We start from the raw sequence: 24,851 nt of genomic DNA, 5'->3' as shown, positions 1-24,851 counted from the left end.
CAGCCACCTGAGGGCCAGGTTCTGCTCCGTTCTGCAGGGACAGTGCTGGCCAGGTACTGAGCAGTGAGGCAGCCTGGTCAGCACCACGGGGCTGTTTGGTCAGTGTCAGGAGTGGGAAGGCAGGGCTGGCCTCGCCTCCAAATGTCCAGGTGTAATCTGAGCTGAAGGGACGAGGTTACACACGGTGTCACTGTGTGCTGGCCGCCGAGAAGCAAGTCACTTCAAGACTGGAGGGGTCGCCTGACCAGGCGGTGGCTCAGTGGATAGAGCGTCGGACTGGGATGCAGAGGACCCAGGTTCGAGACCCCAAGGTCGCTAGCTTGAACGCAGGCTCATCTGGTTTGAGCAAAGCTTGGACCCAAGGTCACTGGCTTGAGCAAGGGGTTACTGGGTCTACTGAAGGCCCACGGTCAAGGCACATATGAGAAAGCAATCAATGAGCAACTAAGGTGTCGCAATGAAAAACTGATGATTGATGCTTCTCATCTCTCTCCATTCCTGTCTGTCCCTGTCTATCCCTCTCTCTCTCTGTCTCTGTAAAAAAATAAAAAAACAATTTGTTAAAAAAAGAAAAGGCTGGAGGGGTGGCTCCAAGGCCCGAGGGACCCTGCACCTGGGACAGCGCCCCCCTCGAGCTCCTGCCTCCATTCCAGCTCCTCAGGTGACAGATGGGCAGGGAGGGTGCTGCAGGGGGCCTCACTGTTCCCCACATGGAGTCGAGTCGAGGCTTTTTCACAGCAAGATCAGGACAGAGAAACTGAGGCAGGCCCACCCGCCTCCCACTGTCTGGAAAGTTGGAGCTGGACTTGCATCTGGGTAGGGCGAGGGACATCAACTTTATTGAGACACATGTATGTACACGTGTGTTACAAACACAGCACACCCGTGGGTAACACCGGACCCTCGTGATCCAAGAGTAAAAAGCACCGTGAGAAGGCCGGTCCGCCGGCCGCCGTGGAGGCCTGGCCTTGGCCGCCACCGCCCTCCCTGGGCTCCCAGGCGGCGGGGTCCACTCCCAAGGGCACAGGTCACTTCAAGTCTGTCTGTAACTTGGCCAGCAAGTTTCTTCACCTCTCAATGTCCCCCCGCAGTCCTCACGGGGTCCTGGGCCCTGACAGCCCTGTGGCACTGCAGAGACAGGACACGGTGAGCACTCACACGGTGACTTTCTCTATCACACTCTCGGTGACGTGGACTTCATCACCCTGTACCGTGACGGCTGCCGCCTGACCACATATGTGCTGGTGGTCCTTCCAGTCCTGCAGGGAAGGAAGGTCACACCCCAGGTCACCCGGAGCTGCCATCTCAGGAGCAGCGAGAAGTCCCCACCCTGAGGCCGTCCTCAGCCTGGGTGCCCTGGGTGCCCAACCCGCTGGCTCCCTGCTCCAGGCCCGGCCTCGCCCACCCCCGTCTCGGGGACCAGCTCGCAGGCAAACCACCAGGATGAGCCTGAAACTCCGATGCCCTTGAAGGCCTCAAGAGGATAACGGTGCGCAGAGAGATGCGTCTGTGCCGTCCCCAGTTAGTCCGGGCTGCGATGTACAAAGCACCTGCTGAGCCAGGGCGCCCAGGGCAGCTGCGGGTCCCAGGAGGGCGGTGTGGCGCAGGGCGAGGCCCCAGGCAGGGCAGGGGCCCCCGCCGCCTGTTTCCAGACAGGACGCAGAGCGAGTGCCGTGCTCAGCACCTCTCAGCCTGGACCAGGGCTCTCAGGAGGCTGGACGGCCAGGCAGCGACGAGACGTGGGCACGTGGTGAGGGTGGGTGTGGCACAAGCGAGGTGACACGGGTGAACGGAACACAAGCCCCAGGAAGCGGAGACTCGGCGTGCCAACGGGACGTGGCTCCGGACGTGGTGGTCTCCGTGCTGCCCACGCCTCTACAGGCTTCTCTCTCACAGCGCCCGGCAGCCCCATGTGCCACAGCCCGCACAGGCCTGGCTCCGGTGCCCACCCCGGAGGGTTTCTGATGAGAGTGGACAGTGCTTGAGGCCACCCACTGGCAAGTCCCAGGCCAGGGGAGAAGCGGGTCACAGCAGTGTGGCCACGCACCACCCGCCCTCCCCACAGTTACCATCCTTCACGGCTCAAAGTCCCAAAAAGGCTCCAAGAGGGGGAGACACCCGGGTGGGGCCGTAAGCCGCCGCGGCCCCTCCCAGAGCGAGCCTGGCCCGTGGTTCCGAGAAAACATGCGTTCAACCTCCTGAGGAGAAAGGCCAAATGATGGGAACAGGCACAGGTGTCCAACCTCTGACGGGCGTCCAGGGCTGGGGTGCCGGCCCCAAGGTCAAAGGCCATGTGAGCTGGGGCCTGGCCCCTACCACAGGAACAGGGCTCTGGGGCCTGGCCCGGGGACCTACCTTTCTCTGGCAGAAGGTGGAGCAGTAGTTCACCTTGTGGCAGCCAGTGCACTCGCTCAGGGCCTCCCGGCCGCAGTTGACACAGGACTGCTGCAAGGACAGGGCGGTCAGTGAGTGGACAGGCCCCAGCCTCCCCGCAGCCTCCAACACGGGTGCCTTCCCTGCACTGTGCGCACACACGCGCACGCGCGCACACACACGCGCACGCGCGCACACACACACGCCCCTCAGATGAGCTCATCTCGTTCCCACTACGCGAAGAGAAGCAAGCCCGGGACAGAATTCTCAGTCGTGACAAGCCCGTGCCCCAGGCACGGACAAGCTGCCCCCAGTGGCTGGGAGGACACTTCTGCACTCTGGCCAGCAGACACCAAGCAGCCCACACTCTGTCCCCAACCGCCATTCCAGGCCCCGTCACGTGCCTCGTTGAAATGTACATTTTGTATGCATTCCCGAGCTCCGTGGTCAGAGCTTCTCTCTCTGCTCAGCCAAGCGTGCCCCAGCAGACCCTGCCCCACAACCTCGGTGACACAGCAGGTGCGAGCCTGCTGCCAACCCCAGAGACAGAGACAGAACGTGGGCCACGCCGGTTGTGGCCTGCGGGTCCCCTCACACCAGCCCTGAACACCCCGGGCTGCTCTAGGTTTCTGTTCTGAGTTTCAGCTTCCTTCTTTGCAAAATGTTATATTTACCGCGCTGAACATTTTCCACTCGTAAAACCACTCCCGTGTGCACTCACTTCAGCAAACAGGGACGTCCCAGGGAACCTGAGGAAAGATTGGTCGTCTGCCCCTGCCTGACTCTGAATCACAGAATGCTTCCGGGGAAGACCAGACGGAGCGGGAGCACAGAGAGGGGTTCTGCAGGGACGGGAGGTCTGCACTAGTCGGAGGGGAAGCCGGGGTGGAAGGCGCCCGGCTCTGGGCCACACGCAGGCTTCCGTGGGATGCTGCACCCTTGCCGGCCAAGGGCATCTGCTCCTCTGCCCTGTTTAATCTGCTAAGCTAATTACACACACAAACGCAGCACCCACGGTCAAAGCTGGAAAGAACCCCTTAACAGTCTCGACCACGCAGAACTTGGTCCTTTAAATTCCAAGCGGGCTTCTCCGGCCCGCTGGGGAGGGAGGTCTCGCCCTTCTGGCCCCGCAGCCTCCACTGTCCTGGCTTCATCCCCCACACACTCTTAGGACGGCAGTGTGGGGAGGGTCCTAATGGGGTCTGTCCATCGGTCACCAGGGTTTGTTTGCCTTTCCAACATCAGGATCAACAGGAGCACCGGCAAAGACATTTCAGTGGCACAAAAGCGTCTCCCCCTCGGCCTGACCTGTGGTGGCGCAGTGGATAAAGCATCGACCTGGAAATGCTGAGGTCGCCGGTTCGAAACCCTGGGCTTGCCTGGTCAAGGCACATATGGGAGTTGATGCTTCCAGCTCCTCCCCCCTTCTCTCTCTCTCTCTGTCCCTCTCTGTCCCTCTCTCTCTCCTCTCTAAAATGAATAAAATAAAAATAATAAAAATAATAAAAAAAAAAAAAGCGTCTCCCCCTCTCCGACAGCACAGGCTCAGGGACGGGAACTCACTCTCACACTGGCTGATGTCATTCACGTCACTGTTGGTCCTCGACAGAAACCCAGGTAGCATTTCCACGGGAAACACCTGGACCACTGCGTCCTCACCCGCCTCGCCACACTGCCCCCCGGGGTCACTGCTGTCACCGTGCTCCAGGGACACAGTGGAATCTCTTCCCTCGCAGGCAGAGCCCTCAGCCCCCGTGAGACCACCAGAGAGGGGACCCTCCGAGTCCTCATTCCTCATTCGAGCACCCAGGTGCTGTGGGCATCGCGGAGTCAGGACCAGGCCCGCCGTGCACGGGGAAAGGCTGAGATACAGCACCGAGCTGGCCCGCCGTGCACGGGGAAAGGCTGAGATACAGCACCGAGCTGGCCGGCCCGCGTCTGTGTGCACACGACTGTCCACGAGGATTTCCTGGGAGGCTTCGTGCCACCGGCAGGGAGAAGACAGGCCTTCTCGTCTGGCCGCGTGGTGCTGCTCGGCCAGGGCGCTGAGATGAGGACCGCCATGCCCCACCAGCTCCTCTAGGTGACATCTCAGCTTTCAAGGAAACTGTTTAAGAACAACACACCATAGCTACAGCCCAGAGGACGGACAGACATGCAGAGACAGCCCGGCCATTTCAAAGGCTCAGGAGGCAGAAACGGGTGGGCCTTCAGGGGGGGAGGGGGGTGCTCAGCTGAACCCCTGCGACCAGGCTTAGCAACCTCCCGGCAGAGGATTTTAGGATAAAAGGATTTCCAGGCACATTTCTTTCTGAGAAACGTATCAAATTACAAACAGTGCAAAGCTCAGGGCAGGGACCTTGCCACGGCAGACACAGCCACGCTGCTACCTGGCTGATCTGAGACGTGGTGTCTGCCCCTCCTGCTCCAGCGGACTGCCACCAGCCACCGTGACAGGGCTTGGGACCCTCTGAGGGTGAAGGTGACCAAGCCCATCCCACCCCACAACCCACATCCTGCTCATCACTTGAGAGCGTGTAGGAGGGAAGAAGTCTCTGTCTCCCTGTAAACTCCGTTCTGAGAAAGGGGACACAGGCCAGTGCAGAGAAATGCAGAACTAGGAATAGATACCATTTCCCTTTCGCTTTCTACCAGCCCACAGCTGTGCCCTCTGTGCCACCCGACCCTGAGCGCCCACCTGCCCTTCGGTCCAGCCGGCCTGTGTCCCCACACCCGCAGTCTCCACAGCCTGGTCGGGCAGGGGGCTGGGAACCAATGGCTCAGGATCATTATAAGGAACAGTGCGGGCGTCCACTTCCACTCCGTGCTGCTGGGCGCGGTCTGACCCAGGGGACAGGCAGACTCCTCCCTCCCGCCCCAGGCACGTGGGGACGGCTGTGGGAGCCCCTCTTCCCTCGCCTGAGGAGCCTGCCGTACGGACACACGGACAGGTGCTGTCCCCACACACCCGGGCTGGGCACGAGGGACTGGCCCCACAGTGTCCTCTACACCTCTGTTCCCTCCTCGCCCTTTAAAATGACCCCCAAATCCCGTCTGATTCTGGTGACAAACACCATCAACACCTGTTCACCAGAACAGCACCTGCCTCGTGACAGGTGACCGATAATGTTCATGGAACCCATGAGTGACCATCATGGGGATACCACACTGATTTCCTAACACAGGCAAAGGATCTGAACAGACTTTCCCCCAAAGACCCACAGAAGAAGCTCACGCCACTGTCCCCCAGGAAATGCACATCAAACTGTGAGACACCACTTCACACCCCAGAACGGCCACAAGCCAGTGCGGGCGAGGCCGTGGAGATGTGGAACCCGCACGCCCGGGCCGGCGCTGTGGCCAGGCGGCCGCTCAGGAACAAGCCGCAGTCCCCCCGAAGGAAAACGTAGGGCTGCAGCCTGACCCCGGGATCCCAACAGGCCCAGAAGTGAGACGCGTGTTCAGAGCAGCCAAAAAGTAGAAGCAACCCAAGTGTCCACTGACTGCTGACCGCGGTGTGTTCACACAAGGGACCATGAGGTGGCCATGAAAAGGGGTTACACCGCGGCAAGGCACACTTCTCCTCGTGAGCCACACGTATTGTCAAAACCAGAGCAGATGCGGGGCCGCTGTCTGGGTTGTCACAGCCACTCGGTCGGACGGACCCTCCCAGACAAGCACGACGTAACACAGACACGGAGGTTTGAAGGCTGGAAGGCCCGACTGCAGGTGGAGGGCCCAACCCAACAGCAAGGAGTCCCAGGAAACGAGGTTTGGGGGTCGTCAGTCCAGCAGGAGGCTGGCGGGGCTGTAAAGACCTCAGGGTTTCCCCAGAGCCCAGGAAAGCCACCCACGCCGGCCTGTCAGGCGAGGACCCAGTACCGACCGCCCTCAGGAGATGGACGGAGAACCAGCTGGGAGCCAACGCTTCCCGGGGAGGGAGCAGAGCCCAACAGCCTCTGCCACGAACACACGGCATGTCCAACACGCCACTGAAATCACGGGACCCGTGCAGGGAGGGAAGGACGTCCAACACGCCACTGAAATCACGGGACCCGTGCAGGGAGGGAAGGACGTCCAACACGCCACTGAAATCACGGGACCCGTGCAGGGAGGGAAGGACGTCCAACACGCCACTGAAATCACGGGACCCGTGCAGGGAGGGAAGGACGTCCAACACGCCACTGAAATCACGGGACCCGTGCAGGGAGGAAAGGACGTCCAACACGCCACTGAAATCACGGGACCCGTGCAGGGAGGGAAGGACGTCCAACACGCCACTGAAATCACAGGACCCGTGCAGGGAGGGAAGGACGTCCACAGTTGAGGGGAAAGCAGGTGCCAGGAGCGGCCCCGAGTGACCAGGTGCTGGACGGGCTGAGACACGCTGCCCGAGTGACCGGGTGCTGGACGGGCTGAGACACGGCTGCCCTGAGTGACCAGGTGCTGGACAGGCTGAGACACGGAGGCCCCGAGTGACCGGGTGCTGGACGGGCTGAGACACGGCTGCCCCGAGTGACCGGGTGCTGGACGGGCTGAGACACGGAGGCCCCGAGTGACCGGGTGCTGGACGGGCTGAGACACGGAGGCCCCGAGTGACCGGGTGCTGGACGGGCTGAGACACGGCTGCCCCGAGTGACCGGGTGCTGGACGGGCTGAGACACGGAGGCCCCGAGTGACCGGGTGCTGGACGGGCTGAGACACGGAGGCCCCGAGTGACCGGGTGCTGGACGGGCTGAGACACGGAGGCCCCGAGTGACCGGGTGCTGGACGGGCTGAGACACGGAGGCCCCGAGTGACCGGGTGCTGGACGGGCTGAGACACGGCTGAAGGAGAAGAGAGGAGCCCAGGCCGCGGCTGGCGACGCGAGCAGAGGATAGAGTGATGGGGCCACGCGACAGAAAGGCAGGTATGAAAGGCGTCCGGTGCTCGCCCTGAAGACACATCCCCGCAAGTCGCTGCCCCACGCATGCAGCAGGGAAGTGTTCTGGGGGCGCAGCCAGAGGGGTCTCCGGGCACAGGCCAGGGTCTCACAGCTGTCAGACCCTGTTGGATACTTTCCCTACAAGCACCTTTGCCACAAACATTTTCACCATCTCAGCTCACTGGCTGAAAGGGGATTTAGTTGTAATAGAGAAGATGACTGGTTCCCAGTGTCTTCCTTTTGGTTTGCTTGGTGGGCTGGTTTCATTTCTGCACTGAGGAGTCAGGTGTCTTCGCCTCTTCCTGTGCTTAGAGCTGGTTGTCAGTTTGGTTTCGTTTCTCTGCTCTGACAGCTGCTCCCACTCTCACCCGTTCTCTCAGTGTTCCTAAAGCTGGCCGCGCTGACCAGTGGGCGTGCTGGTGCCCGCCCTCCAACAGGGAGCGCTCGCCCGCAGGACGAGGACTTGAGCCAAGACCACTTGGTTTCTGGTTGTGAAACCCACTCCCCAGGGAGCATGAGAAGCCCAGCCCACTCTCTGGAGGCAGCTGAACCCCACACTATTTGGGTAAATAATTATAAATCTTTTCAGTCCTTAAGCGTTTCACTTTTCTGTAAAATTTGGCACTGAGTTGGTATTAGTTTGGAATTATATCCCTAAAGTATCTTTAAGTGATCCCTTTCTTCAGGAGTAGAAGCAACGTTCTCCTTCCCTGAAAGCAAACTGACCCCTATGGAGTCAGGTGGGCACTACACTTATCGGGGAATCACCTCGTACGTATTTTAAGTGTCTAGTCACCGCTTTGCCCATTTGAAACTAATGCAACATTGTGTGTCAACTACAATTAAAAAATAAGGAACCTGGCCTGACCTGTGGTGGCGCAGTGGATAAAACGTCGACCTCGAAATGCTGAGGTCGCCAGTTCGAAACCCTGGGCTTGCCTGGTCAAGGCACATATGGGAGTTGATGCTTCCAGCTCCTCCCCCCTTCTCTCTCTCTCTGTCTCTCTCTCTCCCTCTCTCTGTCCTCTCTAAAAATGAATAAATAAATTTTAAAAAAATAAGGAACCTAAAAAGAAAACAGTTCATCATACATTAACCAATCATTGAAAAAATGAGGAACGTTGAAGGTTCTTTTTTCCTCTGATCTATAAAAAATAGGAATAAGTGAAAAAAATTTCCTACAACCCTGGTCGGGTAGCTCAGTTGGTTAGGGCATCATCCTGATACATCAAGGTTGTGGGTTCAATCCCCGGTCAGACAAGGATCAACCAATGATGCATAAATAAGTGGAACAACAAATCAGTGCTTCTCACTCTTTCTCCCTAAAATCAATTAAAAAAAACTTTTTTTTTTTTTTTAATTTTTTTTTTTTTTTAGATTTTATTTATTCATTTTAGAGAGAGGAGAGAGAGACAGAGAGACAGAGAGAGAAGGGAGGGAGGAGCAGAAAGCATCAACTCCCATATGTGCCTTGACCAGGGAAGCCCGGGGTTTCAAACCCATGACCTCAGTGTTCCAGGTCGATGCCTTTACCCACTGTGCCACCTCAGGTCAGGCCTAAAAAAAACTTTTTAAAAAATTTACTGTATATATTTTAGTGGAAGAAAATTAATTTGTCTTTTGCTCACAAACCCAGAAACACACTTGCTGTGAGTGAGGACGCTCAGCTAAAACTGCACGTGGTCATTCTGCGTCCTTCCTGGGGGACCCAGCGGCCCGACCTGGTCACTCACAGCACGGGCCACCCTTCACATGACTCTGGCTGGTCTCCGGCGTGGTGGCACTGGCCACCCCTGTGCCGGTCACCAGGACCCCGCGGTCCTGCTCGCACTCACGTTACCTCCTTCCGCTCGGCGTCCACCTGCGCCCGGGCCTGGGCCGCAGCGGCCTCCCGGTAGGAGCTGGCCTGCTTGGCCTGCTCAAACACTGTCTTCAGCTGCTGGGCCGTGTTGAGCAGGGAGTTGACCATCTCCTCCAGGTACAGCCAGCTCCGCTGCTCGGACATCTCCAGCCCGTTGACCACCATGGGCGCCACGGCTTTGGCGGGATGGGAGGTGGGGACTGCCAGGGCCGGCAGGGAGGTCAGCACTGGAACGAGACAAGTGCGGAAAGCAAGATGAGACCAGCGTCAATGTGGCTCCCGGCTGCCGTGCCCCCGCTGGACACTCTCACCCAGTGTCGGAAAGCAGGGCTGGACTTCCGGGGCTGAGCGAGGGACAGGGCACCCACGTGAGTACCACAGGGCCGCTGGGATCTATAGCATCTTAACCAACGTCCCTCAATGTAAGTAATTAGCAGAAGACCTGGGTCTGCTGGCTGCGTGTCTGCGCATAGAGGCGGTCTCCCAGGTGTCAGGGCCACGCCGATCGGGAATGAGAGAACCAGGGTTTCTCAGTTGGGGAAGAGAGTTACAAAGATGGAAAGGGAGGCCCTGCCGGGTAGCTTAGCCAGTTAGAGCGTCGTCCCAAACTACCAAGGTCGTGTGTTCAATCCCCAGTCAGGGCACGTACGAGAAGTGACCAAAGAATGCACAACCAAGTGGAAGAAATGAATGCTTCTCTCTCTCTCTCTCTCTCTCTCTCTCTCTCCCTAAAATCAATGAACCAATAGAAATAATAGACAAAGATGGTCGAGGAGGGAACACATGGGCCCTGTGGATCCCGTGGTCTGGATGGAGGTGGAGACTCATAACACAGCCTGGGGGCGGAGACTTCAGGCAAAGGGGGTGCCCAGGGCTGCAACACCCAGCCTTCCAGAGAGGACCCCCGCTTGTAACTCTGGCCCATTTCCTGTGTGCACTCCCACAGCCTGTTTCAAGCTCCCAACATGAGGTCACTGGCTGTGGGCGGCTGAGCCTGACCAGCAGCTCCAGCCCAGGAAACCTGGGCCAGCCCTCGGCTTCGCAACATCACCCACCAACAGGTCAGGACTCTTGGTGGAGCGGGAAACCCCACCCGAGCCCCAAAGTCTCGCCCTGCCAGAAGGTGGGGGCATGTTCAAAGGACAAGAGGCCAAATCTGGGGCAGGGAGGAGGAAATAATGACAGCACCAGGTCACAGCCCAGAGAACCAAACAGGAAACATGAGTCCACAGCGACGTGAGGAATGAATGACAGGCAGCGCCAGTCCGAGGCCCCCAGCACCCGCAGGTGGGCATGCGCTAACCAGACGGAGGGCACAGCTTGCCACCCCGGCCTGGCCCCAGGGCTGGCCCAGGTGCTCACCAGCCCTGGCACTGGAGGTGCGGATGGGGGGGGGCAGGTGCAGTGGGGTTTGAAGGAGGGGAGTTTAAACGGGAAGAGGAGAGAATGAACAAGTGAGACCAGGTCGTGACTTTACAACACTGCTGCCTTGTCTGTAGTGGCCAGATGTAAAACGACCAAGGTCCACAGCCAGACGGCGAGGCCCTGCACGTGAGCAGGACGTGGCAGGAAACCTCAAGGCCAGGGCGGGACCTCGTGCGGTCCGCAGGGCCTGGCAGGGCCTCGGGACCTGGTCGCATGGTCTCTGAGCACACAAGTGGTCGGGTGTGGCCATGTCCTCACGAAGCCGTGCTGACAAACAGGCAGTGGACACGGCCCCCACCTGGGGCATCCTCAGAGAAAGCCAGACAGACCCTCCCTCACTCAGAGACCCCCCAGAAGGAGCGGTTCCGAGGGCAATGGCCAGCACCTGAGGGGAGCGCTTCCAAACTGACCTATTTTGGGGTGAGCTGTTGGCAACGCAGCTTCCGGAAAGGGCGCGACCTGACAGCTGTCCTGGTACCCGGGGTAGTGAGGCTCCGCGTGGCCGACCCTGCACGGGGGCTGCACGCCGGCTTCCTGCACTGTCGGAGAAACGGACGGACGGCCTCGTGACCCCGCTGCTGGCAGCACAGATGGGGCCCCAATGGCCCCCCGCAGCGCCATCCCTTAGGGCAGCTCCCGCCACGTGGGGTGAGGGGCGGCTGCGGGGATGGTGGGCCTGAGCTGTGCCCGTGACAGAACGTGGGGCACGCTGGGTGACATAAAGCACAGCACCCCAGTGATCTGTGCCCCCTCTTCCTTGCCTTGCACGCTGCCACACCTGTACCCGCACGCGCTCACACGCGTCGGCAGGCAGCACTGGTCTAGTGCGGAGTTGACGGCGGCGAGCTTTCCTGGTCACGTGGTCCCGCCACAGCTCATCCCCCCAGCCCCCGCCCCCACACCCTCCCCGCCCCCTCGTCCCCCAGCCCCCACCCCCACCCCTCCCCCGCACAGCTCGTCCCCCAGCCCCCACCCCCACCCCTCCCCCGCACAGCTCGTCCCCCAGCCCCCCGCCCCCACACCCTCCCTGCCCCCGCCCCACACCCTCCCTGCCCCCGCCCCACACCCTCCCTGCCCGGTGCCCACACGGCTTCCGACTAGTGAAACACCCCTGTTCGGGGGCCTTCTGAGTGCCAGGCCGCCCCCAAAGCCCAGCTCAGCAGGTCAGGCAGGTGCCGAGACAACTCGCCTGTGGCTCCGGCGAAGACGTCGCCCTGGGCGGGGCTCTCCGAGATGACCGCGGTGGCCTCCACAGTGGACGCTCGGTCAAACGTCAGCGCGCCAGAGGTAGTGATCTGTCCTGAGGGGGTCACAGTAACTGGAAAAGCAGAAGCACTTTTTAACCACATGGGGAGCGGCGCTCAGAAGTACCCCAGGAGCCCGGAACCCAAGTGGGTGCTGCAGTCACCTCTGCAGGGGATCTCGGCGCCGGTGGGGAGACAGCCAGGTCTGTCCCCAAGGCACAGGTAGGAAGGGGGAGCAGGAGGGTGCTGAGGGCCCCCTGGCCCTGCAATGCCCACTTTCACCAGGGACCCATGGGACACTAGGTGCACAACAAGGAGAAGACAGGCCTGTGCCGTGGAACTCACAGGTGGTGGCGGCCGTGGCTGGGAGCAGCGTGATGTTCTTGGCGGTCTCCTTCTTCCCCGGGGCTGCGGGCAACTCATTCTCCTTCTTGCGCCGCTTGTAGGGGACAAAGAGCCGGACGGGACCGCTCTGGGGAAGCACAGGGAGACGGGTTGCTCTGGTACTGCCCATGGGTTATCAGGGCCACTCTGGTTGTCCAGGGGCCAGCAGGGGGCAACCTGCACTCAGAACCCCCTCCCTCTTTAGGCCCCAAGTTCCTCAAAGGGACGGAAAAGACACTTTCAAGAATGATATGTGGCCTGACCGGGTGGTGGCGCAGTGGATAGAGCGTCGGACTGGGATGCAAAAGACCCAGGTTCGGGACCCAGAGGTTGCCAACTTGAGCAAGGGCTCATACCAGCTTGAGCCCAAGGTCGCTGGCTCGAGCAAGGAGTTACTCAGTCTGCTGAAGGCCCGCGGTCAAGGCACGTATGAGAAAGCAATCAATGAACAATTAAGGTGTCGCAACGCGAAAAAGAATGATATGTGAATAGCAGTGCTTGAAAACAAGAAAGTATCGTCAACGTAGCAAATGTTTAGGAATTCCTAGAAGACACAATCTAGTGGGAACCAAGTCAAGGAGAGAGAAGAGACTACCACCCAGAACAGGGACATTCCAGCAGACGCCTGGTCCCCGACTCAGGACAGGAAGAGGCACTGCAGTACTAACGACATGAGAAGACCCCGCGGAGCAGTCACAGCAGGGGAACGGCAAAGGTGACAGGCAAGCTCCCACGGAGAGGGCCAGGCCCAGTGGCAGCAGATGAGAGCGCCCCAGACCCTCAGGGGCCACCACTGCTGTGTGTCCCCAAGCCCAGAAAGGACCACACCCTACTTGGTGCACAAGGGCGTGAACCTGTCGCCAGAAGGCTCACTGGCCCTCACGCGGCCACACGCTACTAGGGAGTGTGGTGGTGACCTCAGCTCAGGAAGTCAGCTTTCAATTCTACAACCTCCAGCTGGTTCCCCTCTGCTGTTCCCACGTCTTTATCGAGAGTCCCCATCTGATGAGACGCTCTCATTAAGAAAAGCTTCTGCTTTTGGGGTTAAGATGGTGATGTTATAGGAACTTTCCATTATTTCAGGACGTTTCCACGAATGTCCCCTGAACAGCTGCTCTGGGGCTGACCACGTGCCCAGCCCAGGGGCCAATCGCCAGAGTAAGGTTTGAAGACAGAATTTGAGGGAGAAACTGACGACAACCCTGGGTGGTGTGAAGAGGGTCCAGAGACACAGGGTGGGGGACAGGGAGGAAGAGGGGCCAGAGACACAGGGTGGGGGGGACAGGGAGGAAGAGGGGCCAGAGACACAGGGTGGGGGGGGACAGGGAGGAAGAGGGGCCAGAGACACAGGGTGGGGGGGGGACAGGGAGGAAGAGGGGCCAGAGACACAGGGTGGGGGGGGACAGGGAGGAAGAGGGGCCAGAGACACAGGGTGGGGGGGGGACAGGGAGGAAGAGGGGCCAGAGACACAGGGTGGGGGGGGACAGGGAGGAAGAGGGGCCAGAGACACAGGGTGGGGGGGGACAGGGAGGAAGAGGGGCCAGAGACACAGGGTGGGGGGGACAGGGAGGAAGAGGGGCCAGAGACAGAGGGTGGGGGACAGGGAGGAAGAGGGGCCAGAGACACAGGGTGGGGGACAGGGAGGAAGAGGGGCCAGAGACACGGGGTGGGGGGGGGACAGGGAGGAAGAGGGGCCAGAGACACAGGGTGGGGGGGGGGACAGGGAGGAAGAGGGGCCAGAGACACAGGGTGGGGGACAGGGAGGAAGAGGGGCCAGAGACACAGGGTGGGGGACAGGGAGGAAGAGGGGCCAGAGACAGAGGGTGGGGGACAGGGAGGAAGAGGGGCCAGAGACAGAGGGTGGGGGACAGGGAGGAAGAGGGGCCAGAGACACAGGGTGGGGGGGACAGGGAGGAAGAGGGGCCAGAGACACAGGGTGGGGTGGGACAGGGAGGAAGAGGGGCCAGAGACACGGGGTGGGGGGGGACAGGGAGGAAGAGGGGCCAGAGACACGGGGTGGGGGGGGACAGGGAGGAAGAGGGGCCAGAGACACGGGGTGGGGGGGGACAGGGAGGAAGAGGGGCCAGAGACACGGGGTGGGGGGGGACAGGGAGGAAGAGGGGCCAGAGACACGGGGTGGGGGGGGACAGGGAGGAAGAGGGGCCAGAGACACAGGGTGGGGGACAGGGAGGAAGAGGGGCCAGAGACACAGGGTGGGGGGGGACAGGGAGGAAGAGGGGCCAGAAACACGGGGTGGGGGGGGACAGGGAGGAAGAGGGGCCAGAGACACGGGGTGGGGGACAGGGAGGAAGAGGGGCCAGAGACACGGGGTGGGGAGGGGACAGGGAGGAAGAGGGGCCAGAGACAGAGGGTGGGGGGGGACAGGGAGGAAGAGGGGCCAGAGACACAGGGTGGGGGACAGGGAGGAAGAGGGGCCAGAGACACAGGGTGGGGGACAGGGAGGAAGAGGGGCCAGAGACACGGGGTGGGGAGGGGACAGGGAGGAAGAGGGGCCAGAGACACAGGGTGGGGGGGGACAGGGAGGAAGAGGGGCCAGAGACACAGGGTGGGGGGGGACAGGGAGGAAGAGGGGCCAGAGACACATGGTGGGGGGGGACAGGGAGGAAGAGGGGCCAGAGACACAGGGTGGGGGGGGACAGGGAGGAAGAGGGGCCAGAGACACGGGGTGGGGAGGGGACAGGGAGGAAGAGGGGCCAGAGACACAGGGTGGGGGGAGACAGGGAGGAAGAGGGGCCAGAGACACAGGGTGGGGGACAGGGAGGAAGAGGGGCCAGAGACACAGGGTGGGGGACAGGGAGGAAGAGGGGCCAGAGACACAGGGTGGGGGGGGACAGGGAGGAAGAGGGGCCAGAGACACAGGGTGGGGGGGGACAGGGAGGAAGAGGGGCCAGAGACACGGGGTGGGGGGGGACAGGGAGGAAGAGGGGCCAGAGACACAGGGTGGGGGGGGGACAGGGAGGAAGAGGGGCCAGAGACACAGGGTGGGGGACAGGGAGGAAGAGGGGCCAGAGACACAGGGTGGGGGACAGGGAGGAAGAGGGGCCAGAGACAGAGGGTGGGGGACAGGGAGGAAGAGGGGCCAGAGACAGAGGGTGGGGGACAGGGAGGAAGAGGGGCCAGAGACACAGGGTGGGGGGGACAGGGAGGAAGAGGGGCCAGAGACACAGGGTGGGGTGGGACAGGGAGGAAGAGGGGCCAGAGACACGGGGTGGGGGGGGACAGGGAGGAAGAGGGGCCAGAGACACGGGGGGGGGGGGGACAGGGAGGAAGAGGGGCCAGAGACACGGGGTGGGGGGGGACAGGGAGGAAGAGGGGCCAGAGACACGGGGTGGGGGGGGACAGGGAGGAAGAGGGGCCAGAGACACGGGGGGGGGGGGGACAGGGAGGAAGAGGGGCCAGAGACACAGGGTGGGGGACAGGGAGGAAGAGGGGCCAGAGACACAGGGTGGGGGGGGACAGGGAGGAAGAGGGGCCAGAAACACGGGGTGGGGGGGGACAGGGAGGAAGAGGGGCCAGAGACACGGGGTGGGGGACAGGGAGGAAGAGGGGCCAGAGACACGGGGTGGGGAGGGGACAGGGAGGAAGAGGGGCCAGAGACAGAGGGTGGGGGGGGACAGGGAGGAAGAGGGGCCAGAGACACAGGGTGGGGGACAGGGAGGAAGAGGGGCCAGAGACACAGGGTGGGGGACAGGGAGGAAGAGGGGCCAGAGACACGGGGTGGGGAGGGGACAGGGAGGAAGAGGGGCCAGAGACACAGGGTGGGGGGGGACAGGGAGGAAGAGGGGCCAGAGACACAGGGTGGGGGGGGACAGGGAGGAAGAGGGGCCAGAGACACATGGTGGGGGGGGACAGGGAGGAAGAGGGGCCAGAGACACAGGGTGGGGGGGGACAGGGAGGAAGAGGGGCCAGAGACACGGGGTGGGGAGGGGACAGGGAGGAAGAGGGGCCAGAGACACAGGGTGGGGGGAGACAGGGAGGAAGAGGGGCCAGAGACACAGGGTGGGGGACAGGGAGGAAGAGGGGCCAGAGACACAGGGTGGGGGACAGGGAGGAAGAGGGGCCAGAGACACAGGGTGGGGGGGGACAGGGAGGAAGAGGGGCCAGAGACACAGGGTGGGGGGGGACAGGGAGGAAGAGGGGCCAGAGACACGGGGTGGGGGGGGACAGGGAGGAAGAGGGGCCAGAGACACGGGGTGGGGGGGACAGGGAGGAAGAGGGGCCAGAGACACGGGGTGGGGGGGGACAGGGAGGAAGAGGGGCCAGAGACACGGGGTGGGGGGGGGACAGGGAGGAAGAGGGGCCAGAGACACGGGGTGGGGGGGGACAGGGAGGAAGAGGGGCCAGAGACACAGGGTGGGGGACAGGGAGGAAGAGGGGCCAGAGACACAGGGTGGGGGGGGACAGGGAGGAAGAGGGGCCAGAAACACGGGGTGGGGGGGGACAGGGAGGAAGAGGGGCCAGAGACACGGGGTGGGGGACAGGGAGGAAGAGGGGCCAGAGACACGGGGTGGGGAGGGGACAGGGAGGAAGAGGGGCCAGAGACAGAGGGTGGGGGGGGACAGGGAGGAAGAGGGGCCAGAGACACAGGGTGGGGGACAGGGAGGAAGAGGGGCCAGAGACACAGGGTGGGGGACAGGGAGGAAGAGGGGCCAGAGACACGGGGTGGGGAGGGGACAGGGAGGAAGAGGGGCCAGAGACACAGGGTGGGGGGGGACAGGGAGGAAGAGGGGCCAGAGACACGGGGTGGGGGGGGACAGGGAGGAAGAGGGGCCAGAGACACATGGTGGGGGGGGACAGGGAGGAAGAGGGGCCAGAGACACAGGGTGGGGGGGGACAGGGAGGAAGAGGGGCCAGAGACACGGGGTGGGGAGGGGACAGGGAGGAAGAGGGGCCAGAGACACAGGGTGGGGGGAGACAGGGAGGAAGAGGGGCCAGAGACACAGGGTGGGGGACAGGGAGGAAGAGGGGCCAGAGACACAGGGTGGGGGACAGGGAGGAAGAGGGGCCAGAGACACAGGGTGGGGGGGGACAGGAAGGAAGAGGGGCCAGAGACACATGGTGGGGGGGGACAGGGAGGAAGAGGGGCCAGAGACACAGGGTGGGGGGGGACAGGGAGGAAGAGGGGCCAGAGACACAGGGTGGGGGGGGACAGAGAGGAAGAGGGGCCAGAGACACGGGGTGGGGGGGGGACGGGGAGGAAGAGGGGCCAGAGACACAGGGTGGGGGGGGACAGAGAGGAAGATGGGCCAGAGACACGGGGTGGGGGGGGACAGAGAGGAAGAGGGGCCAGAGACACAGGGTGGGGGGGGACAGAGAGGAAGAGGGGCCAGAGACATAGGGTGGGGGGGGCAGGGAGGAAGAGGGGCCAGAGACACAGGGTGGGGGGGGACAGGGAGGAAGAGGGGCCAGAGACACGGGGTGGGGGGGGACGGGGAGGAAGAGGGGCGGCAGACACAGGGGCACCGAGGGCCCCGCTGGGCAGCTGGCCGGCGGCCACTCACCAAGGTCATGTCATCACAGCAGGCGGCACAGGTGCAGGATGCGGCGTGAGGGTTCAGGATCCCGTCCTGAAATGACAGCGCCACGACACATCAGAGTCGACCCTGGAGCTGCTCAGAAAGACAGAATCCTGACGTTTCCAGAACCTTCTTTCTTGAACTCCTCCCCACGATGCTGTGACTGGTGGCAGGACGGACTCCTTTCCTCCTAGGAGGTGCCGACCGTAGCACCCTTCCCTCCACAGCTCGCCAGAAGCAGAGCTGCCCACGGCAGGCAGAGCCTGTCCTCACACAGGAAGCCGCGGCAGAGGGAAGCCACGTGCACCTGGACGAGCGGCTGCCTCACCTCACCCGGCCTCCCACCGTGCCACCCGCAGACGGCACCATCGTCCCCCTTGAAACAGGAGACTGAGAGACAGAGCTGCAGGGACCTGCCCAGGGGCTGAGGCCCAGGTGAGTCCAGCCTGGGGACCCGGGGGCCAGGGCCACCCTGCCGCTCCTGCAGAGGGACGGGTCAGGACGGGCACACCTGGATGAGGCACTGCAGCGGCCGGCCGGCGTAGCGGATGCTCCGCTTCCAGTCCTTGCTGCTGGCTCTCCCGGCCATGGCTTCAAACTCCGTGGGGCTGTACCAGTTCTCCCCCTGCTTGATGCAGCGGCCCCGGCCTCCTGGGGGGACAGCACGGCCAGGTCCTCCCTCCGCCCGGCTCCGGCCCAGGCCTGCAGGGCCTCACCCACTCCCATCGTTTCTGCTTGCCCCCAACCCCACGGGGACCTCCCAGGGGAGGCCCTGACATCACCCCCAGGTTCCTAGCTGGGGAATATGGCCCCAGCCTGTCAGGCGGGCTGCACACAGCAGCCTGGTCTCTGAAGGGAAAGCCGGGGGCGGCCTGGCCCGCACCCACCTGAGCCCAGCCCGCTCTTGTGCAGGGTGCCCGCACCCACCTGAGCCCAGCCCGCTCTTGTGCAGGGTGCCCGCACCCACCTGAGCCCAGCCCGCCCTTGTGCAGGGTGCCCGCACCCACCTGAGCCCAGCCCGCCCTTGTGCAGGGTGCCCGCACCCACCTGAGCCCAGCCCGCCCTTGTGCAGGGTGCCCGCACCCACCTGAGCCCAGCCCGCCCTTGTGCAGGGTGCCCGCACCCACCTGAGCCCAGCCCGCTCTTGTGCAGGGTGCCCGCACCCACCTGAGCCCAGCCCGCTCTTGTGCAGGGTGCCCGCACCCACCTGAGCCCAGCCCGCTCTTGTGCAGGGTGCCCGCACCCACCTGAGCCCAGCCCGCTCTTGTGCAGGGTGCCCGCACCCACCTGAGCCCAGCCCGCTCTTGTGCAGGGTGCCCGCACCCACCTGAGCCCAGCCTGCTCTTGTGCAGGGTGCCCGCACCCACCTGAGCCCAGCCTGCTCTTGTGCAGGGTGCCCGCACCCACCTGAGCCCAGCCTGCTCTTGTGCAGGGTGCCGCTGATGTTCCGGCAGCGCACGGGCAGCTCGCTGTCGTACACAGACGGGTCCCAGTTGTACTTGCCGCCCACTTTCTCCTGGCCGGGAGCCAGAGGGGTTGGAGGGGACTGGGGACCTTGGCAAAGAAAGCGTTTGACAGTGAGAGAAGCCAGGAAAGGACCGTGGCCCCAGCCTGGCTCCAGCGTTGGGTTCTCGGTGCTCTGTGTGTCCTGGTGGCACTGCCCTTCCACCCCGGGCGACTCTTCCTCAGCCTGAAGAAGAAACTCCCTCTTTTCCTACTGACTCTGAACACTTGCTATTCCAAATCTGCCACAAACATGAGGACGTCGGCCCCCAGGGTACACCCCACATGCCTTGGGGGCAGGGCGGGCCGTACCTGGGGTGAGAGGAGTGGCCGGCCCCTTCAGCCCTGCGGTCTCCACGATGCTCCCGTCCGTGTGCACAACTATCAGCGTGGCCTTCTCGGTGTTCAGGCTGTCCCCGATCTGCAGGGCGGCCCTGCCAGACTGGAAGAGAGCGTTCCGTCAGTTGTCTCAGGGACGGCTGCAGGCGTGTCCCCTGACACAGTGGACACGCTCCCACAGTGGGCTTCTCGCTGTCATCATGGGAGGCCTGCCATGCCCCGTGGGTCCCTTTCAGAGACGTCACTAGGTCTGAAATGCAGAGCCACCAATAAGCAGACAGCGCTCGGGCAGTGCGGCCCTGAACCAACACTGGAGACCTTGTCAGAGTGCCAGGGTCAGCAGGGTCCACAAGGGCCCTGGACATAGGAAACGCCCTGCCGTCCACTGGTGCAGGTCTCAAGGGAGGCTTTCCCGGAGGCTGACGGTGGTCACAGCCAGGCCTGGCACCGGACCCGTCCCACACTGGGCCCCATCCAGGGACCTTCCCCCACGGCCACCAGAGACCAGGCCCCCCAGGCACGCTGTGTCCCACTTCTCGCGACTCACCTGCTCCCTGCAGGCCAGTCCCAGCTCGCCCTCCCTGTCCCTGGTGGTGGTGAGGCCCACCCTGCTGCCTGCCCACTGGCCTCACTCGGACAGCCCTGGGGGACTCAAGGCGTTCCAGCCACTTGCCCAAATCCGGTGTCTGAGACGGTCGGATGCTCTCAGGGTGAGAGGGTAAAACCAACCCAGACCACATGGGATCTCGCCTCACGCTTGCAAACGTCCCCTTAAATCAGGGAAAGGGAGGAAGGCTGACCATGTGTGTACCGGGCCTATACCCAGGGACCTGGGCCAGGGCCCAGTCAGGGCTCCTACAGGGCCTGTCTTAAAATCACAAAACATCTTTCTGATGTGCAGATGGGGACCCCTCTGTTGTCACTTTCCACCAGAACCCGTAGTTTTTGGGTCTCCCTGTCCTCGGAGCTCATCCAAAGCACCACACGTGGAGCCATAATCAGCAGGGCCCCTGCCCCCCGATGAGAGCCGACGCCTGCTGCCCGGGGAGGGGGAGTGACCCGGCTCTCAGCCTGCGTGGGCTCTGGCCCCACAGACACGACGAGGTGCCTGAAGCCACACTCGGCTCACTGCCCTCCTCTGCGGAGCGAGCAGGTGCTCTGTGCGCACCTGGGCCAGTGCCAATCACTGACGGCCGTCGGTGCCGCGTGTCCCAGCTGTGTGACCAGGCGGAAAGGGAGCCGTACCTAAGGGCTCAGGCGGAGCTCCCAGGAAAAGTCCCCTTTCTGGACAATGCCCACCCCCTGGCCTCTGTCACTTAGAGAAAAGGCTGTCCCCCAAACCACAGAAGGCCCCAAGTGGTAAGAAAGATGGGGTGACGCAGCAATCACAGAGGGGCTCTGACTTGGGGCAGCACGGTGAAGAGGTGGGCGGTCCCTGCTACAGACCCCGTGTGCGGGGTGGGCGGGGAGCCGTACAGGATACGGGTGCAGGGCCCTGCACACACCCAGAGCGGCATGCCCAGGACACCAGGAAAGCAGGCAGGGCTGGGAAACCAGGGAAAACTGACCCAGGTGGACGCTGGGAGCACCCGCCCAGGGACCGTGTGGCCATCTGGGGGGGCCTTCTGACTCCAGGGCTCAGAAGAGTCTCCACCGGGCTGTTCCACCTCAGCTCTAACTCCCCCACGCAGCTGAGAGCAGAGACCAGGCCTGAGCAGAGAAACCCAGCCTGGAATGCTCACGGAGCAGCTTACCAGAACGTGTCCCGAGAGCGAGGCGGCGTTGGCCACCGACGTGGTGAAGACGTTGTCTGCGGAGGCGCCCACATTGGCCACCGTCACAGTGGTCACCTCTGCAACACAGGAGCCTGACTCAGTGTGCCCTCAGAGCCCCACACTGCTCATGTCACAGTGGTCACCTCTGCAACACAGGAGCCTGACTCAGTGTGCCCTCAGAGCCCCCACACTGCTTACGTCACAGTGGTCACCTCTGCAACACCGGAGCCTGACTCAGTGTGCCCTCAGAGCTCCCGTCACAGTGGTCACCTCTGCAACACTGGAGCCTGACTCAGTGTGCCCTCAGAGCCCCACACTGCTTACGTCACAGTGGTCACCTCTGCAACACAGGAGCCTGACTCAGTGTGCCCTCAGAGCCCCACACGGCTCCCGACACAGTGGTCATAGCATTCTAGAATGTCTCATGCCCAGGGTTATCTCTGGCATGTGGGAGGTGCTCTAACAATACCACCTGAGAGACCCCCACATGACCCACACTCATCAAACACCTGTCTCCACCCGTGTCCACAACCAGACCACGTGCCACTGTCCCATAAAGCCTGTGTGCAGAGGGGCCCCTGTCTGAACATGTTCTCAAGTCTAAAGACCACACAAGCCTGACCTGTGGTAGCGCAGTGGATAAAGCGTCAACCTGGAAACACTGAGGTTGCCGGTTCAAAACCCTGGCTTGCCTGGTCAAGGCACATATGGGATCTCTCTCTCTCTCCCCCTTCCTCTCTAAAATGAATAAAAAAAGCCTGACCAGGCAGTGGCGCAGTGGATAGAGCATCGGACTGGGATGCAGAGGACCCAGGTTCAAGACCCCAAGGTCGCCAGTTTGAGCACAGGCTCATCTGGTTTGAGCAAAAGACCGCCAGCTTGGACCCAAGGTCGCTGGCTCCAGCAGGGGGTTGCTCGGTCTGCTGAAGGCCCACGGTCAAGGCACATATGAGAAAGCAATCAATGAACAACTAGGTGAACAACTAGGTCTCATCTCTCTCCATTCCTGTCTGTCTGTCCTTGTCTGTCCCTCTCTCTAACTCACTCCCTGTCTCTGTAAAATAAATAAATAATTAATTAATTTAAAAAAAAAAGTGGTAAAGCCCACACAAGCAGCCCCCTGCCCATGGAGGCAGCCTCGGAAGGTACCTGGAAACTACTGAATGAACCTCAGTGACTTGTAACAGGCAAAACACAACCATAGGACTTTCCAGAAAAAAATGTAACGTCAGTACATCTTTCTGATGTCAGGATGGGAGGTGTCACATTTCTGCACTTAGAAAAATATGTGCAAAAAGGAGAGAAACCTGAAGAAAAACTTCATGGTCCAAAATTCCCACAGTAATCCCGAGTTGAGCGATGAAAACTGAACCAGCCCTTTAAGAGCCACAAAGACTCTCCCCTTGCTTTTCTGAGGACCCCGAACAGACCACATGCAGACCACAGGCGCTGGGCCCCCAACCACCCTCCATGGGGCCAAATGAACACCTGAGTGAACACACAGCCGATTTACTGTCTCTCTCTCTCTCTCTCTCTCTGTCTCTCTCTCTGTCTCTCTCTCTCTCACACACACACACACACACACACACACACACACACGCATGCGCGGAGCAGGAGGCTGCTGTCCAATGCTGAACCCTGCAAAGCTCCTTAGGGGACTGTGCCTCCCAGTGACACAACCCAGGCAGGCTCTCCAGGGGTTCGGGCACTCAGCTCCAGTCCTTGAGGAGCCTCCAGTTGGAAAGGGGTACACCCTGGAAAAAGTCTCTACCTCCCTTGGGACGCCGTCTGGGACTACCTCTAAAGGGTGCCGTGGGCCACAGAACTCGAGAAGAAGAATGTTCTGTGAGGCGAGAAGCGAAATGTGGGCCAGCAGCCTGCGCCCGCCTTCCCCAAGAGAGGGAGCTTGACAGCAATGCCACCGGGGTAGGGGACCCCCAAGAAGGGAAAGAGGGAGACAGACAGGCAGCTGACCTCTGGCATCACTGCCTTCCCGGGCTGGGTGACCACTGTCTTGCTTCCGAGCCCTCAGGTCACGCCTGAACGAGCCCTTAGAATTCAGGGTGACCAGACATGCCCACCTTCAGGCTCCTCTAAACAGAATCCAGGCCTGACTCCCACCCCATCGTGTCACATGCACCCAGGACAGACGGACCAGACAGGCAGGGCGAGCGGCAGGTGCTGAAGGGCAGAGTACAGAACAGGAGGGGACGGACTGTGCACACGAGGCAGGTGTGCAGGTACAACAGGGCACCAGGTGTGAGGCAGGTGCTCTGGGAGAAGGGGTGGGCTGGTCCTGGGGCTTAGGCAGCGTAGATGTATATGGGGGACCGGTGCATAGGGTCCCCCTATGTGTGGGAGGCAGATGTAGGCTGGTCTTGCAGGGCAGGTGCATGGCAGGTGTACAGAACAGGTGTGGGTTGGTGGTTCCAGGCATGTGGAGGGCAGGTGCAGGGAGGAGTGTGTAAGGGAGGTATGGGCTGGTCATACTACAGGTGTGCAGGGCAGGTGTAGGGGGGATGCAGGGACAGGTATGCAAGACAGGTGTGGGCTGGCCGTTCCAGGTGTGTGCAGGAGAGGTGGATGGGGCAGGTGTGACCTGGTCTGGCAGGGCAGATGCATGGCAAATGTGCGGGATAGGTGAGGGCTACACAGATCTGCGGGGCAGGTGCTCGAGTCAGGTGTCAGTTGGCCGTGCAGGTTATGTGCAGCACAGGTGCGCGCAGCGCAGATGTGGGCTGGTCGTGCAGGGATGTGCGCGGGGCAGGTGCATGCAGCGTAGGTGTGGGCTGGTTGTGCAGGGATGTGCGCGGGGTAAGCACGCGGGGCACAGGCTGCTGGTCGTGCAGGGATGTGCGCGGGGCAGGTGCATGCAGCGTAGGTGTGGGCAGGTCGTGCATGATGTGCGCGGGGTAAGCACGCGGGGCACAGGCTGCTGGTCGTGCAGGGATGTGCGCGGGGCAGGTGCATGCAGCGCAGGTGTGGGCTGGTCGTGCAGGATGTACGCGGGGCACAGGCTGCTGGTCGAGCGCGGGGCAGGCACGCGGGGCGCAGGTGCAGGCGAGCACTTGCCTGCAAAAGCGGCGGCCGCAGCAGCCTCGTCGGGGCCGGGAAGGGCCTCGGTGCCCATGTCCAAGTGCCTGGGCTCAGCGGCCATCACCGCCACGGCCGTCACCCGCCGCGTCTCGCGCTCCGCTTCCGAGTCCCTGTCCTCCTCCGAGTCCTCGTCTCTGCTGAGCACCGGCTCCTCGGCCTCGCTTCCCGCCGCGGCCGCGGCCGCCGCCGCCACAGCGGCCGCGGCCGCCACCGCCGCCGCCTCGGCCAGGCCCAGCTGCTTGGCGGCCGAGTCCGAGTCCTCCATCCGGACTCCACCGAGCGCGCCCGAAGGCGCCGGCCGGGGCCGCCCGAAGGCCGGGATGAAGCCCGAAGCGCGCCGCCCGAGGAAGGCCGCCCGAACCGAGCCGAGCCCGGCCGAGCCTCGCCTCG

The 24,851-nt window shown here is 62.4% G+C and overlaps 1 protein-coding gene across 6 annotated transcripts; it reads right to left on the bottom strand.

The window, feature by feature from the left end:
• Positions 1 to 817: 817 nt before the first annotated feature.
• DEAF1 (DEAF1 transcription factor) lies at positions 818 to 24,851 on the bottom strand. 6 transcript variants are annotated; one of them, XR_010728181.1, is made up of 13 exons: positions 24,438 to 24,851; positions 21,345 to 21,442; positions 19,564 to 19,693; positions 19,156 to 19,302; positions 18,260 to 18,399; positions 17,734 to 17,799; positions 12,173 to 12,299; positions 11,773 to 11,901; positions 10,994 to 11,122; positions 9,138 to 9,385; positions 2,356 to 2,445; positions 1,551 to 2,198; positions 818 to 1,259 (listed from the first exon to the last, which is right to left on the bottom strand). XR_010728181.1 is itself a non-coding variant. In XM_066252445.1 (12 exons), the coding sequence occupies exons 1-12, from the start codon at positions 24,724 to 24,726 to the stop codon at positions 1,155 to 1,157; spliced, it is 1,698 nt and encodes a 565-aa protein (XP_066108542.1). In that variant the 5' UTR covers positions 24,727 to 24,851; the 3' UTR covers positions 818 to 1,154. The 6 variants fall into 6 exon arrangements, 2 of the variants coding, with proteins under 2 accessions (XP_066108542.1, XP_066108543.1); XR_010728182.1 differs by having other exon boundaries at positions 2,356 to 2,442; XM_066252445.1 differs by lacking the exon at positions 1,551 to 2,198.

This window comes from Saccopteryx bilineata, chromosome 1 (assembly GCF_036850765.1).
Source record: "Saccopteryx bilineata isolate mSacBil1 chromosome 1, mSacBil1_pri_phased_curated, whole genome shotgun sequence".
Classification (NCBI taxonomy): Eukaryota; Metazoa; Chordata; class Mammalia; order Chiroptera; family Emballonuridae; genus Saccopteryx; species Saccopteryx bilineata.
This window is presented reverse-complemented; position numbering and strand designations above follow the sequence as displayed.